Here is a 17,340-nt window from a genome sequence, read left to right as displayed (position 1 = left end):
AGAGCTCAAACTGGCCTCATTATCCAGAGTTATTAGTTATCTATTCAGTCACACTGTGTCTCAAACCCGGGTAAAAAATGGTTAATTATTGATAGTTAATTTTCTTTCCTGAGTTTCAGGGAGTGCAAGGTCATTAAATATCGTTAGACCTTCTTGCAGAAATGAAAAAAATACCCCAAATCCAACTTCTAAATCTCTGGAGGACTGGGAAAATGATCACTCAGCTGCTGGAGAGGTGCACAGACATACAAGTAAAACCTGAGAATACAAATATTTCTACAGTTTAACATGATTTTCTATTTCTTTCATAAATTCTCTTCTTCCCTTCTCTCTCACACACAAACATTTGAGGAACTGACTGGACACCGTCAGGAGAAAAAGAAATAAAAATCCAGTGGACAGAATTCCTTCCTGAAACACAGACCCATGAAGCCTTCCCTGATGCTGGGAGTTGTTAGTCTCCTGTGGGATTAAATCAGATCTAATTGATTTGATACAGTGCAGCTAGAAGGATATAATTGGCAGCAGACCCACCATCACAGCTCTGAGCCTACAGCTCCCAGCACTTCTTGAAGCTGCTCGGTTCTTTGATCCCAGGGGAAACATCAGTGATCCAGCTCTGCTCGCAGCTGCAAAACTGCAAAGTGAGATCCTGCAAACATGACACCCAGAGATAAAATATCTCCTGGTTGGGTCCCTGCAGAGAGCAGTGTGGCCACAAATGTGCCAAAGCACCAGGCAACAACTCATTTCACCAGAAAGGTGAAGCACATGAGCAAACTGACCCGGCCCTGTGCCCTCTGCACACACAGGGGGATCCTCAGGGAAGAGCACCCTAAGCTTAGCTCTGGCTGTTATCTTTGAACCATCTTCTTGTCTGATGGGAAATCTGTTGCTGCCTTCTCCTGAGCTTTAGACCTTCAATTTCCATAGAAATGACTGTAACTCTGTGCTGGTACAAAATCTGCCTCTCACCAGGAGGCTCCGTACCATTCCCTGTAGTTCATTGTGCTCTGGCCTGGAAAGAAACACTGTAATTGGAAAAATAGGAACACACAACATGCCTGCCCATGCATTCATAGGGTTGAGACAGTTCACTTTGAGAAAAAGCAGAACTACTAATTTATTGGACGCAATATGTTTGTATTAATTTACTTTCCTATACCAACCATGCTGTTATACTGAGAGGTAAATATTCACGTTTCTTTGGAAGAGTTAAAAAGGAATTGTGCTTTCTTTTCAAAGACAAAGGAAATTTTCAGTTACCACTTCCATAAGCAATTACACAAAGATGGATCAAAAAAAATCTGGGACATAGGAGTATCTCACTGGATTCAACACCACGAACAACTGACAGGGAAGCACAGATTAAAGCATCACTTGTAATATCCAGAGGGTGATTCAGATAATGATTTCACATATCCAGGGGTATGTGCTGTATCATAAATAATGCTTGACTAGGTGATGTGCCCAGCTTAACACTGGAACTACAGATCTGCCTCAAGGAAGTGTGACATAAAAGCTGGGTATCTTTTTATCATTATTATTATTTACTCATCCCAGTGTGGCTGGAGAATCTGAAGCTTTTGAGTGTTCTAGGGCAGTTTTTCATATTTTAATCCTCACTTCAGGCACCAGAGAAAATCTGAGCAGCACTCAGGGGCAAGTATTTCTTTAGCAATCCCCTGCCAGCACCTTCCCTCAGCCTCCCTCTTCCCCAGCCAGAGGAAGTGGAGCATCTCTTGTTTCACTCACGTCTTCTGATGAGACCCAGCAAATTTCACAGCCTGCCCAGTGCATGCAGATGAAATTACAAGCCTTTTCTTGCTTCCACTAAATCATTTAATTATTTTCTCTGTTGTTTACCCACTTGGCTTCTGATACCCACAGGCACACTGTCGTAGGTAAATATAAAATGCTTGGAGAGTCTTGAGCAAAATATTTCCCTGTTTTTTCATCCAGAACACTCATTTCTTCTTCCAGTGAAGTGCTCATATTTTAATTATAAATACAGCATTTATGCAGAGCCTCAGTATCTTGAGCTAAATCATCTGCTTTGCTGACATTCTTCTTTGGCTTTTTAAAAAACAACATTTTACTGTAAAATCCACAGGTGGATGTTCTCTCTGAGGATGGGGAATTGTGCTCTAAGCAATCAGACGTCCAAGCAGCCACTGCCCATCCCATCCTTTAGCCAACAGATGGATCTGTGAACTTTGGGGATATGTTGGTTTGGCAGAAGTGACATTGTGGCAGGTGGAGGGAAACTTCAAACAGTCCTTCTTTCACAAAAAACAGTTTTAGCACCAAAACAGGATTCTCTTAAACACCACCATCGATGTTGGCTCATTTCTTAGACATTAGCAACACAATGAACTTGGGAAAGAAAGAAAATCTGACCTTGAGGTGTATTTAGTTTGGGTTTAAACTTTTAATTATGTAGGTTGGACCCACACCTAGTGAATTTGGTTTTTCTGAAATTGGTCTACTTCCTGGTTTTGGAATGGCTGAAGAATGTTTATAAGAATTTATTAAATCTTAACCTATTTTTTCATGCCAAAATTTAAATCTGTTCGTCCTAATTCTTATCCTGATGTTGATATTCTTTGCACCTATGCTTCCTACCACAGAAAAACAGCCTCCTTTTTTGTTGTTGTTGTTATCAGCACATTGAAATAAGTGAAAACGAAATTTTCACCAATCATTCACAGAAGTTCAGCTTATAAACACCACTCCACAATCCATGAGGTTATGCAGCACAGAGAACTCATGCCCTTTCACTGAAAATTAGGTTGGTTCTCTGGAAACAGACTGATTTTAAAAAACCTTATTATGCGACCATGAATCAGAATGAAACAAAAAGTTATTTTCTCACCTTTCTGAGATATAATGGAGAGATGTAAAATAAGAATACCAGAAACCCAGCTCTCTGCTAGAGAATGGGGCTCTGCTGCCTTTTCCTTGTCTCCTGGCCTTGAAGGTGGAGCCTTCAGAGGTAATGAGCTTACAGTACCCAGGCTTATTTCCATCCACTGAGATCAGTGGCGGCCCCAGGAAGAAAACAAGTAAATCTAAATCAAGCATGGGTTATTCCAACCTATTTCTGTGAAATGCTGATGAATTATGCACGAGATTTTTTTTTTTTTACACATTAAGTGATGTGAAGACATGAGGGAAACTTTATGCTCAGGCAATAAAAGTGAGCCAATGAGAACAAGGCTCAGCTCATGTGATGACAAAGCCTGACGATGCTGAGCATCTTCACTCCCAGCCCTTCCTAAAACCCTCTCCATGTAACTGTTTTATTCTGCAACATAAACGTACTGCTCATTCCGCAATGCAAATTTTTTCTATCAATTATTTAAGCGTCGAGATTGATCCGAAAGATCTGAAAACAACTGTGAATACTTGCAGATAAATAGCAACACTGGGGGATCCCAACTCAAATCTAGATTTAATTCAAGTGTGGCTTTTAACAGTTGCCACCGTGGAGCCAACACGTTGCACTGCTGGCTCTAAACACACTCCACCCATTTCCCCCTCTGAACTATCAGCTTTGGAATAATCTATATATTGCCATAGGTAATGTTTAATCCCTGTGTTCAACGTGTGAGATCACATTCTGAGGCTTTTCAGCTTTATGGATATATGTCAAAAGCACAGTGCAATCTTCTTCAGGATTACCCACGAACATAAAGGAGAGAAACACAAGTGATAGGAATGAATCCCTCATTAACAATATCATATAAATGGCAGCAATTATCTGTCTGCTATTTCGGTTCTGCAAAGGGGGCTCTAAAGACAGCAAATGTGGTGTTAAGAAATTGCAGATATAAAAGTCACAGAGACCATTGCTCTGCTCCTGCACATTCCTACTTTACAAAGGGCTGGAGGCACGGAGGGAGGAAGAGAAGTAACATGATTTGCAATGCACAGTTAATTTCTGCAAAAGTCCTTCCCCAACAGCTTATTTGAAGGAGGATGATGGGAAAAGGAAAAGCTGGGGAAAAAAATCTGATATGTAGTAATGATACTACAGCATCCAAAAAAAAAAAAAAAAAAAAAAAAAAAAAAAATCACCACAAAGATATAATTTTGTTCCATTCTAAGGAAAACATGAAGGTAGTTTTTGAAGTGGGAAGGTTTGCAAAGCTTTCTAGGCTATGGAAGGTATTTTGATGATACAAATGCCATAGAGTCTAAAAAGAGGGAGACAGGAAAAGAAGAAAAGGAAAAGAAAAATCCAGAACTCAATATGTATATCTCTGAAATTATTTCATTCTTTTTTTTTTTTTTTCCCCCCCTCTGGAGAAAAGAATAGAAAAAGATAACTTTCTAATAGAAACAACTTACACCAAAACTATTTTGGGAAAAAAATCAACTTCAATCCAGAACAATTACTAAAAATCCTTTCAAATTAAAGCAGTTAAGAAACAGATCAAATAAAAATAAATTAGGCCCAAAATAGCTTTCACATTACTGGGACTTTTTTTTTTTTTCATTTAACCAGTACAATCCAAAAAGCCTGTAGGCCCTTCTTCATGTTGAGAAATAATAGTGTAAATCTAGGATGATGGCAGTTGAAAAGCATAAAAATGCAAGTTTATTTCAGCACTAAACCCACATTTTAATTACATGTTCAGACTGAATTGGGTTCTCTGTTCTCATGCAGCTCCCTATATCAGCACATCTGGTATTTTCAGCTCATCTGTACCTGATTCAGACACAGGTGTAAGAGCTATAACCAGCAGCATACTAAAAGAAACAAAAGTATCCATCAAAAGTATTAAAATTGAAAACAAAATTGAGGACGCAGAAGAATGCCAACAGCGACGTGTGGAAAGAAAATTCAATTATGTTCAGGCTAAGAACAGTTATTACAAATAAATGTGGTCAGGAATAGCAGAGCTTTTTCACTCAACATTAGACAAGGTAAATGGACACCTGAAGGAAAACCAAAGAGGCTTTTTTAGGTGCTAAAGCCCCTGCAGAATACGTTCTGCTGTGCCCCACGTCCCCTCTGTGTGCGGAGGAAAAATCAGGAGGAAAAATCAGGAGGAAAAATCAGGAGGAAAAATCAGGAGGAAAAATCAGGAGGAAAAATCAGGAGGAAAAATCAGGAGGAAAAATCAGGAGGAAAAATCAGGAGGAAAAATCAGGAGGAAAAATCAGGAGGAAAAATCAGGAGGAAAAATCAGGAGGAAAAATCAGGAGGAAAAATCAGGAGGAAAAATCAGGAGGAAAAATCAGGAGGAAAAATCAGGAGGAAAAATCAGGAGGAAAAATCAGGAGGAAAAATCAGCCCTGGGCAGGGCACTGCTGGGAGCCCTGGCTGCAGGAGCAGGGCTCTGGGTGTCCTGCAAATGCAGAGGCAGCAACCCCTGCAATCCTTAGGAGGATCCCCTCAAACAAACACAAAATCCTCACCAGCCAAAAAAAGGTTACAGACAATTCTGTATTCTTGTTGATGCGTGGAAGCGTCGCAAAACTTCTGCCACAATCAGATTTATCCTGAGAAGGATTAAAAACCACCCGGTGAAAAAGCAAGCAAGATTACTGGAGGAAGAAATGGAAGAAGCCTTTTAAGCAAATCTCCTAAGTGTTAACCTCTTTGGCTTTGGACAGCATTTTCAGAAAGCAAGCCAAACCCTCCTTTCCTAAATCAGTTTATACTGCAGTCATGCTTTATTCAGGAGTTAAGCATGACAGCATGGCTCCCTGGGTAGTTTCTATTTCAAAAGGCAAATTTTCATACCATATATAAGGTTTCCAGTAAAAAAAACCCTGATAAATATGCTTAAATGAGATAAAATTAAATAAATATTTCACAGTAGAACTTTTCGTATTTATTTGCCATTGTAGATGCCATGAAAGCCACAAGCTTAGAGGCCTTTCGGAAAAAAAATAATGAAAAAACAGATTTACAGTTACAGGACAGCCACTAGCTACATTTTCAAAGAAAAGCCAGAGATTTAAATACATAATTCTCTTAGACTTCTTTTACAATTTCATCCCTTGGATCAAGAATAGAATTGGTGCTCTTAGTTCCTTCTAAAATTTATCATTCATTGTATGACACTGAACCAGCAGTTTAGCATGTTGGTGCTTGAATTTAAAATGTTAAATCACTTGAGGATACAACCAAGCAAAGTGTGATCTTTGTCTATCTGCATGCAACAGATTTCAGGTTTCTGAAAACATTTACAATTCTAATGTTAATTTAACATGAGTTGGCCACCATTTGTTTCCAGTTTAACAGAGCCTATATTCTGGTTAGTCAGAAAAAGTCCTGTTTTTCTTAGACTGGTTAGATTCAAGTACCTGCATGCCACTGGTCCCTTGGTTAGGCAGAAAGTGTGTCTGTGTGTGTCTGGAGTATTTCGATCAAAACCAAATCACAATATCACTGCAGCACTTTGCAGAATTGAATCCTAAACATTGCAATTTAATACTATGTAAATCAATGCAGGCAAGTACACAAAGCCCAGCTGGAAAACCTGTTTTACATGTCCAAGGAGAAACCTGCCCCAAACTCTCAGAGTAAACAAACCTTTGGAAAAAGAGAAAGAGCACAGCAGAGTTTGCAGTGCTGTGCTTTCGGGCACACTGTCAGCAGAGGGGCACTGCTGCTCCCAGACATGTGGCTACTCTGGTGTTCCAGGGAATGGCAATCTCCCTCTGAAGCTCACATCCCCTCTGATGCCTGAGGAGTTCATCCAAATCCATCTCAGTGTTCCCAGCCAGGCAGCAGACTTTGCTGTGGGGGTTAAAGAGCATTGCTGACACTGGAGGCTTCACTTACCCACTCTAATTACATTCCTATCCTAAACCTAAGTATCTCAAACCCCAGAAATGTTCTGGCCTCCTCAGCCCTTCATAAACTGTCATGAAAATAATCAAAATAAGAGAAGAAATGTTTGGGCCTGCTTTTTTATCTTTTTTTCTTTTTTTCCATGTCTCATATCTTGAAATAATTTTATTTCACTCGGAAAACAAAATGTAGTCTTGTGTCTGGAGGTGGACAAGCTCTTTCAAACAATGTCTTAGAAGAAGAGGTTGATATGGTTTGTCTTTTGGTGCTTGGTCTCTCTCCAGATCACTGTAAGAAATCAGTAAATAGATGAAGTGGTGAAGGGGGCCAGGAGAGGAAAAACACTGAGCCACAAAAAGTAGGTTCTACAAAACTTATGTGGGGTTCTATGCTTTATGTGCTTTTCTTTACTTCAGTCAGCAGTAGGAAATAAAAACCATGGGAAAGAATCCAAAGACATAAAACAGTCTTCATTTCCAGAACGTCTTGAATAAAGTAAAATGAAGAAATGAAGAAAACATTAGAAGAAATATCTAGGCCAGAAATCAATGCAGGCCACAGGCTGAATTCTGACTTTCCAAAACTCGAGACAAGAATGAGAAGGAAGGCTGCAAGAAATGATTTTAAATGCCATTTCACCTTTCTTGAAATTTAGTGTGGTTTAAAATGGCTCCACGTTGTATAGAGCCACCCCAGTGCCTGAGATGAGTGACCAGCCATGAAATAACCCCACTTTCTTCTCTTGGCTGCAGACACATCTCTCACACCATCCTGCCCACTCCCCATTCTACCAACAGAACCCTGGCTAGCTGAAATTTCCCTTGCACTCTTGTTTTCCAACCCACTTCATAATATGCAGAGCAAATCCTTCTACGGTCCATGATAGCTGGTGAGCTCTTTAATTCAGAGCACAGGCCATTACTTATTTGTTTTACTGTATGGAACACATTTTTCTGTGAATTTATTGGATCCAATTCATACCTAGGGGCAGCAAACACAACCTCTGTCTGTGTGAGGTTTTTTTCTCCTCACCAAATAATAAACTTGTGCTAGTGTACAAATGATACTTCTCTGATTTTCAGATGAAATGCTGCAAGAACTCTCAAACAGAGCTGGTTTATGTCCTGGAAGCCTTTGAACATATTGTCTTAGATGCTAGCTTGGAAAGGTAAATGAATAAGCCATCACACATTCAGAAAGGATCAACAGCACCACCAGAGGCAGCAGCCCAATATTTCCCTGGGCAAAATTCTCTTTTTGTCTCTGAGTCAGGATTCGTTACCCTTCTATCTTTCCCTGAGTTATCACTTTCATTACTTAGAGAAATATAAGTTTAATGCCCCCATCATCTCAGCAAACTCAGCCTTGTGACAAACTCCTGTGTATTATACAGGGGCAGCCCCACGGAGAAACCTCCATTCCAGCTGTAAGCTGCTGTGTCACTGGAGCAGCTCCACTGCTCTCCTGTCCTCAGCCCTCTCCAGGGGCTTGCTTTCTGCATCTCTAGCCCTTCATGTGAAATACAGTCTTTTTGAAAGCTCTGATTTTCACAAACTAGTCCTTAAAATATGTTCGGATAACAAACAATTCTGTAAACACCTAGTGAGAAACAGCGGCCCTACGTATTTTTATGGTTTCTGACTGTGACTGTAAGCTCACACAGAGGTTTTGATTTGGGTTTTTGGTTTTGGATTTTTAATGTCTTTAGATCTTCTATATGGGCTCACACCTCTGTGCCTTCTCTTCTCTCACTTCAGAGGCTTCCTCCTACTCCCAGGTGCCTATTTTCACAAAACCTGCGGGACAGAATAGTCTTTCAGGATCCTACATTCTCCCACAGCCATAAGAAAGGGTGTGAATATTCAGAGCCATTTACGGGCCCACAGAGATAAGAGCATTATCAGTAAGGAAAAGGGTTAAAACCTCCTGGGATATTTGATGAGAAAAAGGAAGCATTCACAGTGATAAGGCATGGCCACATGACTGTGCCACAAGTGCTTACACGGTGATGTTGAAGACTATTTAATCTGGGGAACAGAACATTACATAGTTTCAGGGCCACCTCACAAATATAGCTTATATTCAAATAAGCTCACTGAGAAATTTTTTGCCCTTTGGCAGCCACAAGGATTTTTTTCCACTGATATTCAAGCAAACACATTTTCACCCATGGTATTTACTTGGCAAGCTGGTTTCCATGCTTTTGTTACACAACTATGGATTATGAAGAAAGATGGGAAACTTCCATGTCATGCCAGGCTCACACTTAAGGCTGGGAAAAATATCCATATTTCAACATTTTTTCCAGATGAACAGTAAAACAGTAACTAAATTTATGGGTGCAGTACATCACAGAAGTAAAAGGCTTACAGAAATACTGAAACTGAGAACATTTTTATGATTAGCTATAAGAAGAAGGAACACAATAATACTCAGAATTAAAGTCCTATTATTATTTGGCCATGTTGCAATTATAATCCTTTACCCCTTTTTCAAACAGTGATATTTTTAAATCATATTTTTACTGATCAAGATAGGGAAGCCAATGCAAAAGGCACTTCTATAGCACCTTTCATCCCAAATCTCAGAACACTTTCCAAATAGCAATTCAACTTCCCAACACAACTACCTCCTCCAATGTGCTAACAGCTCATTTTACAGCAGGTGAAACCGAGGCAGAGGGAAGTTGAGTCATGTACCTAAGGTCACATAACAAACCCATCCTCTAACTCCAAAATATCTCTTTGGATGTTTAAAGTCCACAAAATATTTATAGGGTCTGCTTAAGGAGAAAAACAAACTCCCTCAGATTCACAGTTGATTTTTAAAGTAGTTGGCTTCAGGATACTATTAATACACTTTTCCTGGTAAAACATTTGTTACAAAACCATGCTCGATATTACTGTTCTGAACCTTTTCAGCTTTGAAAACGAGAAGTAAAAAAGACCTGTCTCTACTCTCTAGTAACATCAGGTCAGTCTCATGGGGCACAGCCTACTGCTGTTATGAAACCTGCACGAGGGAACAAGGATGGTGCCAAGAGTTGCCAAAAACCCTCTGGAACAACTGAACAATTCAGTTTTACCAGTGCTGAATTTGCTCATATTTGCTACAAGGACATCTCCTCCCTCCCATTGTTGGTACCTGTGCCTATGTGCACACCTGCACACGCCAGCAGGAAGAAAACAGGATTTGGGGAGGTTAAAATGCTCAGTGCAGGGTTGCCTTTCACTGCCAGCTCTGAGCACAGGGAGGAATCCTCAGGCAAAGGCTCAAAGTGTTCCTGGATGGAGACAAACACAAACAGCAGCTCTCCCACACTGGCACTGCCACACAAAACACAAAATCGGCCCCTTGGCAGCTGTCTGACAGCCTTCTGGTTGGCTTTGCTGATGAGGGTTTACAGTTCACATCCTGGTTGGTTCTCTTCGAGCCCAGTTTCCAGAGAACAGCTGAGAAGTCCCTACAAAGGGACTATGTGGACTATAGTTAAAGCAACTTTATTGGAACCAAATTTACAGAATTAATCGTTTCACTTTCTGTGTGGTTTTCCATGAGAGACAGAGTTGAAAATCTGACATTAGAACGTGGCAGAAACAACAACAAAACCAACTTCAGACATGTCAGAGGCACAGTCCTTGTGAGGCAGACTTCTTCCTCCCTGCCTCAACAGTGAATGTTTTCTTTATATACAACAGAAATAAAATCTACTCTTCTGTAGGATGTTCTCGATGTGATTGGAGATGAGTGGCACATCTAATGTCTGACAAAATTCAGAGACCCTGGACCATTGCAGTGGGAAAAGTGAGAAAAAATGAACAGAAACTGAGGATGTAGCTAGAGCTTGTTGTGGCCTCAAAGAGAAAAATGGCAGGAAAGGCCAGACAATAAAAATATCTGCAATTTTTGGTCATTATTTACATTGCTGCATCACCACTGCTATTTCTAGAAAGAGAAGTCATTATTTACCTTGCAGCTGATTAAAGATCTTGGCTACAGAAGACAAATTGCTGCAACATAACTAACATAAAATTAAAACAACAAACTTACACATTTGCTCTAGTCTTATGTTAGATTAGCTAAATTTTTAATTTTTGTATGCAAATTAAACTAATTTAAATGTGAAACAGGCATACAAATGTATCTCTATTAAAAGCTGGACATAATTAACTGTGCTGAATTTAAATTATATAAGCTAGTGTGACTTTTCATAAATAGCCAAGGTCTAAGTCCTACGACATGGAAACTCACTCCCCTAGCAGCTGGCCTGCAGTGCCTTTGATGTAAAAATTTATAAAAATGAAGACTTGTGTGAATATTCACAGTGCCTTTTCTGCAAGCATTTTTTTTTTCCAATTATGGATAACAGATTAATGAGATAATAGTAATGCAAATGCATTTCCACCTCGTTTTTATTCATAATGGTTCTGTGACATTCAGAGAATATTAACAAATTAGAAGGACAAGCCACACGTAGAACTGGAAATAGTTCTTTCAGGGAGAAATAGGTACAACTTGATTATTCAGATTACAGCTCTCTAAATGAAACAACTCACTCCAAAATCAAAGCAGAACTTCACAGACTCTCTTTGTAACACATGACAGGTCTATTGGCAATTGCAACTGCACACCCTGGGCTGAAAAGAGAGCAGGCCATTATCTGCATTATTCTGTGATTTGTTTCAAGCAGACGACACCTGTATGCTATAGAAAAGCATTCGCTCAATGACTGAAAAAGGAAAGAGGTGGAGTTGGGTAAAACACACAAAGCCCAATGTGACAGCACAGAAAGGAGCAATTTCAGTCCATTGGAGAGGAAACACCTCTTTAATGACAAAATTAAGGATTTAAGAGCAGAGTCCAGTTGCACATTTATACAAAAAAATGTCATGAGATAATAAATAGCAGCTGCCTTTGGTAATATTCCTCCCTGTGGAGGGCCCATGACAAGGGGGATGCACAACTGAAGCCTGACCTTGAAGATTAATATGATGCTCCTGGGAATTTCCCTGCCTTGCAAAAAGATCCAGTTCAGAACTAGAGACAGGGAGAAAATTCAAAGTGCAATGAAAGCCTCCTAGGAATATTTGGGCGAGACCAAAAGAGGGAAGATACACAAAAAACAGTTGCAGGGAATTAAAAACCTCATGAAGACAAGAGGAGCTGAGCTGTACAGACAGCTGCATGTTCCCAACTTCTGCAGAGAAGCCTTACGTGGCATGGCTTCAAGGAAAATGGATGGATCCAGCCAGGGCACAGCAGAAGTCAAATGCAGGCTGACACAATCTGCATTCTGAGCACACCACTGCTGATTAACACAGCGCCAGCTGATCTACGTATTTGGCGCTATCTTAAATGAACATCTAAATTTTTGAAGGGGGAAAATAAACACTGCATAAAAGGAAAGATCTTAAAAAATGAAATTCAGTTAAGCTTCCCTTAAACCTCCATCTCAAAATTGAAATGAGTTGCTGGATTACTGCAGAATGCCTTTAGCTTCCTAAGCATGGTTCATACTTTCAAGCAAGGCCAAACAAATGCCAGCAGTAACATCAAACTTGAGCAAAAGCGTGCACTGGAAGACACTTGTCTAGGAAATCACAGAGGGCAAAACCCTGGTTTGAGAACTGCAATGCAGTATTTGTTGACAGGGCTGTTGCTGTATTTCTTAGTGGCACTGACCCCAGAAAATGATGTCAGAACCTTGAATTTAGGATTTTCATGGTCTGTAAAATCACAGGGTAAATACCCAACCTTCAACAACCCAAAGTATTTTCAGCCCCATAAAGCATTAGTGAACTTCCAACCATTTAGGAGAACAGATCCCATTCTTAATATTGCCCTGAGGCATTACTGAACAAAAACGGGTCCACCTCAACAGACATCACCAGACCTTACAGCTGGCTGGGTTAAACACCCACGAGTCACTTTGCATTTAAAGGGGTGTGCTCTCCCACAGCAATGCAACCCAAGATGCTGCAGTATTCCCAGGAAAGCCTGTGTACTTCTGCAGACTTCCCAAATCTCCTGTGCTATGTGACACAAACAGTGATGAGATTCATAGGACTTCTCCCCATGATGTAAATGTCAGCACAACCTGAGTGATTTGGTCAGGGATAGGGCAAAAGATCCCAAAGAGGCTCTTACCCCAGGGTTGATCCAAGATGTTTATTCCAGGAGGGGAAATGAGGGCAGGAGGCCCAGAGGGCAAGGGAGGTCCAGAAGGAGGGAAAGAGGGCTGGAGCCTCGGAGGGCCAGAGGAAGAAAAAGGGAGGACAGGCCCTTATCAAGGCTCCTGCCCAGGGGGATGGCTGGATCTCAGCCAGTGGGGTCAAGAAAGGAAGGAAGGGCCAAACTACATGGTTACAGGCTTCAGGGGTCCTGGGGAAAAACCAGAGAAATACAACAATTTGGGGCAGGGACAGTCTTTTCTTCAAGGGCAACAGCGTTTTGTCTGCATGTATGAAAGCCTGGTACACTTTTGTATGAAAGCCTGGCACAAAGGCATTCCAAACTCTGCCCCAGAGTGAAAACAAAGGCCGGGAGGTTGTTGCCTCTAGTTTGCCTGCTTTTCACCGTTTGCATTTTGTTCTCATGCAGCTTCAAGTAAACTACATATGTTTTTAGAAAATAATCTCATGTTTCCATTCTTCTCCTCTGGGAGGAGAAAGATGATTGATGGTGATGTTCACCAATGGGGTCGAAGAGGTGGCTACCTGTGTAGCCAATCTTGGCCTGTCTGTAAAATTGTATATATATATATGGAGTCAGAAAAATAAAGCAGAAGCTTTCCTGCTGGCCTGCTTTGTCCTTTCATGCTCCTAACAGCAGCCACAAGTGTGACCCTCCGTCACAGGGAGGTGGTGGATTTCCCTTTCTGCTGTAAACGTCCTGGTGTGCAGATGGAGCAGTGTAAGACCTACCCTAAACTGTTCACCGTTTCTGCTGCGTCTCACTGATTGTTTTGTTTGTGTCCCTCTGTTTTGACCCCAACAGCTGACAAAGTCAACGACGACTTCTACAGCAAGCGGCGGCACCTGGCAGAGCTGGCGGCCAAGGGCAGCCTGCCGCTGCAGCCCGTGCGCCTGGACGAGGAGAGGGCCTACACCATCGACAGCGGGCTCACCAGGCACAACGGCAAATCCCGCCTGGCCAAGGTGCACACGCACCCCCTGGGCTACAACACCCACTACAAAACCTGGGATCCCAACGACCCGGCCCTGAGGAGGCAAGCCTTCCCCAGCAAGGGCAAGCACGGCATGGGAGACCTGACGCTAAGTGACCCGCTGACCACCCGGAGCCAGCACTACCTGGGCCCACAGCCGTACTTCATAACCAACAGCAAGACAGAAGTAACTGTTTGAGTTGGTTTTCTTTCTTCTCTCTTTGCTTTTTTTCTTTGTTTTTTTTTTTCTTTTTTTTTTTCTAATGAAATCCTTTAAAAAAAAACAAAAAAACACGCGCAAATGTATACACGACACAAACGCTCGACCGAAAGGCAAAAAATAAAAAAAAAAATTAAAAATATGAAATAAAACAAAAAAAAGAAGAGGAAACAGAAGAAAGGAACTTCTACCTGGACACTCTTGGTATCCAGCCAGCTGTAGGCCGAAGAGTGGGTTAATACCATTCAGCAATACACACTGAAGGTTGAATTATAAACTCCATTTGTATTTCACAATGGAACACAAACCCTTGTGACGAAATTTTTTTACTTGAAACTAAAATCCATGATGAGAAGTAGCACAATCTAGAGAAACTTTATGTCTGCTTAAACATTTACACTATGTTCCTGCCTTGAGACAGAGGAAGAGAGAGAGAACAATATACTGTAATATATTATTTCAGAGAGGAATTTTGTATAAAATCTATTAATAATCACTATATCTGTGCAAAACCAAGGGCAAACATCTTGGTACGATCCCTAACATCTATTATTGTACTTTCACACCGTCCTATAGAGAACGCAAAAAATATATATACAGTAAGGGACAAAGACACTTTCACAAGGAATTTATGGAAGACTGTTATGATTAAGAGCATATGGGACCTTTCTGGCTGGTAGAGAATTCTGCAGGATGATAACAGCAGGTTTCATTTCAGTTTACTCCGTTTGATTTGAAATATTTGGGAACCTCCAAAACGAGAAGAGATGCTTCATATGACACAGAAAGCTGCTGGGGGAAAAAGGGCATCAGAATATTCCCTCTCAGTCCTCCTGTTTTCAGGCAGATGGTAACAATTCTCACTTTGCAGACTGTCAGGATTTTTTCTTCACCTAAATGTTTTGCCTATCTTCAACTGCTTCAGACTGAAATTAAGCGTGGGTGGTGCCTTTACTGTATTACTATTGTTCAATGACAGTCTTGTTCTTCAAAGTGACCCCTCTGTTCCTTTAAGCTATTTCCTCATGTTTTGCTAAGGATGACAAGGGTTCTGCCCTGTTCAGCCTCCTCTGTTTGTTCCAAAAGGAAACTGGACTACATCTCCATGCAGTGGTTGCACAGTTTAGACTATTTAGTTAAGCCCCTTCATTTTCCCAATTTCAGCTTCTCCCCTCCAGTCTCTCATTTTGTATTTGCTTTTAGCCATGGTAGTTCTCTGTAGTTCAAGTAAATGTTCTCTGGTATATTGTCTCTATCGTTTGGCTTTCTCTAGTGGCGTTCCCTCTCGGTGGGCTGTGTGGTGGAAGAGGCTGGTCCAGCCTCAAACATCAGAGATCTGGGTTAAACTAAACAAACCTTTGGACTCGTGGTCTTGGCTGTGTTCTGATGAGTAGGATGCCTTGATTGTAGGGGTAAAACAACTCTTGAACTGGGCACTGGTAGCAAACTCACAGTCCTGGGCCTGCAAAGGCTCCAGAACATCCACGGAGAGACAGAGTTAGGATGGGATGGCAGGCAATGCATTCAGTCCTTCAGTAAATTCCTGCCCTTCCCCCAGCACAAGTCACTTGGCTAAATCCCAACTAGCTGTCCTACCACAGTTGCATTCTCACCAGCTGTCAATTCTTCAGGAGATTAGGTCTGGAAGAGTATTCAGGGAGGAGTGAGAACTGTCGTAAGAAGAATTGGAAGTGGCATTTCTTACTGTACTCAACTGACTGTCAGTGCTTCTGCTTAGTCAAGGATGCAAGGGCTAAGATTTTTGAAATCTGGTGAAATAGAGATACCATTTTTTTTAGCTATATCAAGATTGATTTGCATCCTGAGAGCACCGGTATCTCTCCATAAGCGTGCTGCTAAATTTTATGATCATATGTTTTAAGACTATCAGAAATGGACAAAGCCCACAAGACAAATACTTTGCACACAACCCAGACTCTCCACTATCTTACTTTGATTCCTTTAATCTTTATTGCCTTCACAACTGGCTGACTTAATTTGACCCTTTATGGAATGTTGCTGTTAATCCATATGCTTTAGATACACATTACAGCTGCACTCTAATTCACACAGGTTTCGTGTAACTTGAGCATATTTTATGTGGAAATATTTTAGTAACTGTATGTTCTGTAAGTAAACCCGTGTTAATACTTGTTAACTACAGAGTTTATGATACCAATAATACTTCCTACAATAAAATGTTTGTTTGTTTTTTAAGAATGTTTCTTTGTAAACATATGTATTCACTATATTACTATGAATTTCTTACCTGGCAATAAAACTGATTCTAAGTGAATCCAACTTGTTGGCTCATTCCTAAACTCATATCACTGGGCCAATTTTTGAGTCTGAACTGAGCTTTTGGAGCATCTCACTGCAGCTGGTGGGGTTCATACAGCACAAAAAGGATGGTTTGCCTCTGCCAGTGTGAGCAAGGGGCTCTTTGGAAATCAGCTGCATTACAGAGAAGCTGGGTGATGTTTGAGGCTCCTTCCAGGCCTCAGTATTGTGTTTTTGTGACTGCCTGTTACATTAACACAAGATACACAGGGATTTCCAGCCTTGCAGGACTTCATGTGCCCTGTAAGCTTCCAGGCACCACACACACCCCTTGTGCCACTTGATCAGTTAGTTAATGTTTGGAGGAACAACAGCAAGAAGATAAGCATGCCCAAGGGCAGAGGCTGATCCCCATGAAGGAATGGGATTTTTGCAATAAGCTTCAGACATGTCCAAAGATTGCAACTACCCACCCAGAGAGATGAAACACTGATGTATGCTGCTTCAAAACTTTTATATGTTCATTAGAGAAGATCCTGTACACAAAATCTGTGTGCCACATCTGCTGGAAAAAAACAGTCCTTACAGGCTTTTAGGAGTGCTAATAGTTCATAAAGCTGACAGAACCTTGGGAGAGGGTTTGGGCAGCTTCTTCTCCTTTCTTTGCTAAAATGATCATGAATAAATTTCAGAAGAGGAAACAGGGAATCAGGAAACCCAGCTTCAGAATCCACTTACTGCATGACCTGGTGCAAATTCTTTAGACAGTTGATGAGCCTTTGGAAGCCATGACACATTATCAGAGGGAAAGCATCAATTCAGAAGTCTCCAGAGTTAGCCTTTTTATACAGTAGAAAAATCTCA

At 41.0% G+C, this 17,340-nt stretch overlaps 1 protein-coding gene across 1 annotated transcript in view; it reads left to right on the top strand.

Annotated features, from left to right (window-relative positions):
* The window catches only part of SHISA9 (shisa family member 9), a 173,403-nt gene extending 156,939 nt beyond the window's left edge, over window positions 1–16,464 (top strand). The window contains exon 4 of the mRNA XM_066330289.1: window positions 13,808–16,464. Coding sequence (XP_066186386.1) covers window positions 13,808–14,175 — 368 coding nt within the window. The 3' untranslated portion in view covers window positions 14,176–16,464. The remainder of the gene's footprint in view (window positions 1–13,807) is intronic.
* Window positions 16,465–17,340: the final 876 nt, after the last annotated feature.

This window comes from Sylvia atricapilla, chromosome 15, assembly GCF_009819655.1.
Source record: "Sylvia atricapilla isolate bSylAtr1 chromosome 15, bSylAtr1.pri, whole genome shotgun sequence".
Classification (NCBI taxonomy): Eukaryota; Metazoa; Chordata; class Aves; order Passeriformes; family Sylviidae; genus Sylvia; species Sylvia atricapilla.
Note: the sequence above shows the minus strand (reverse complement) of the source record. Positions and strands in the feature narration are given on the sequence as shown.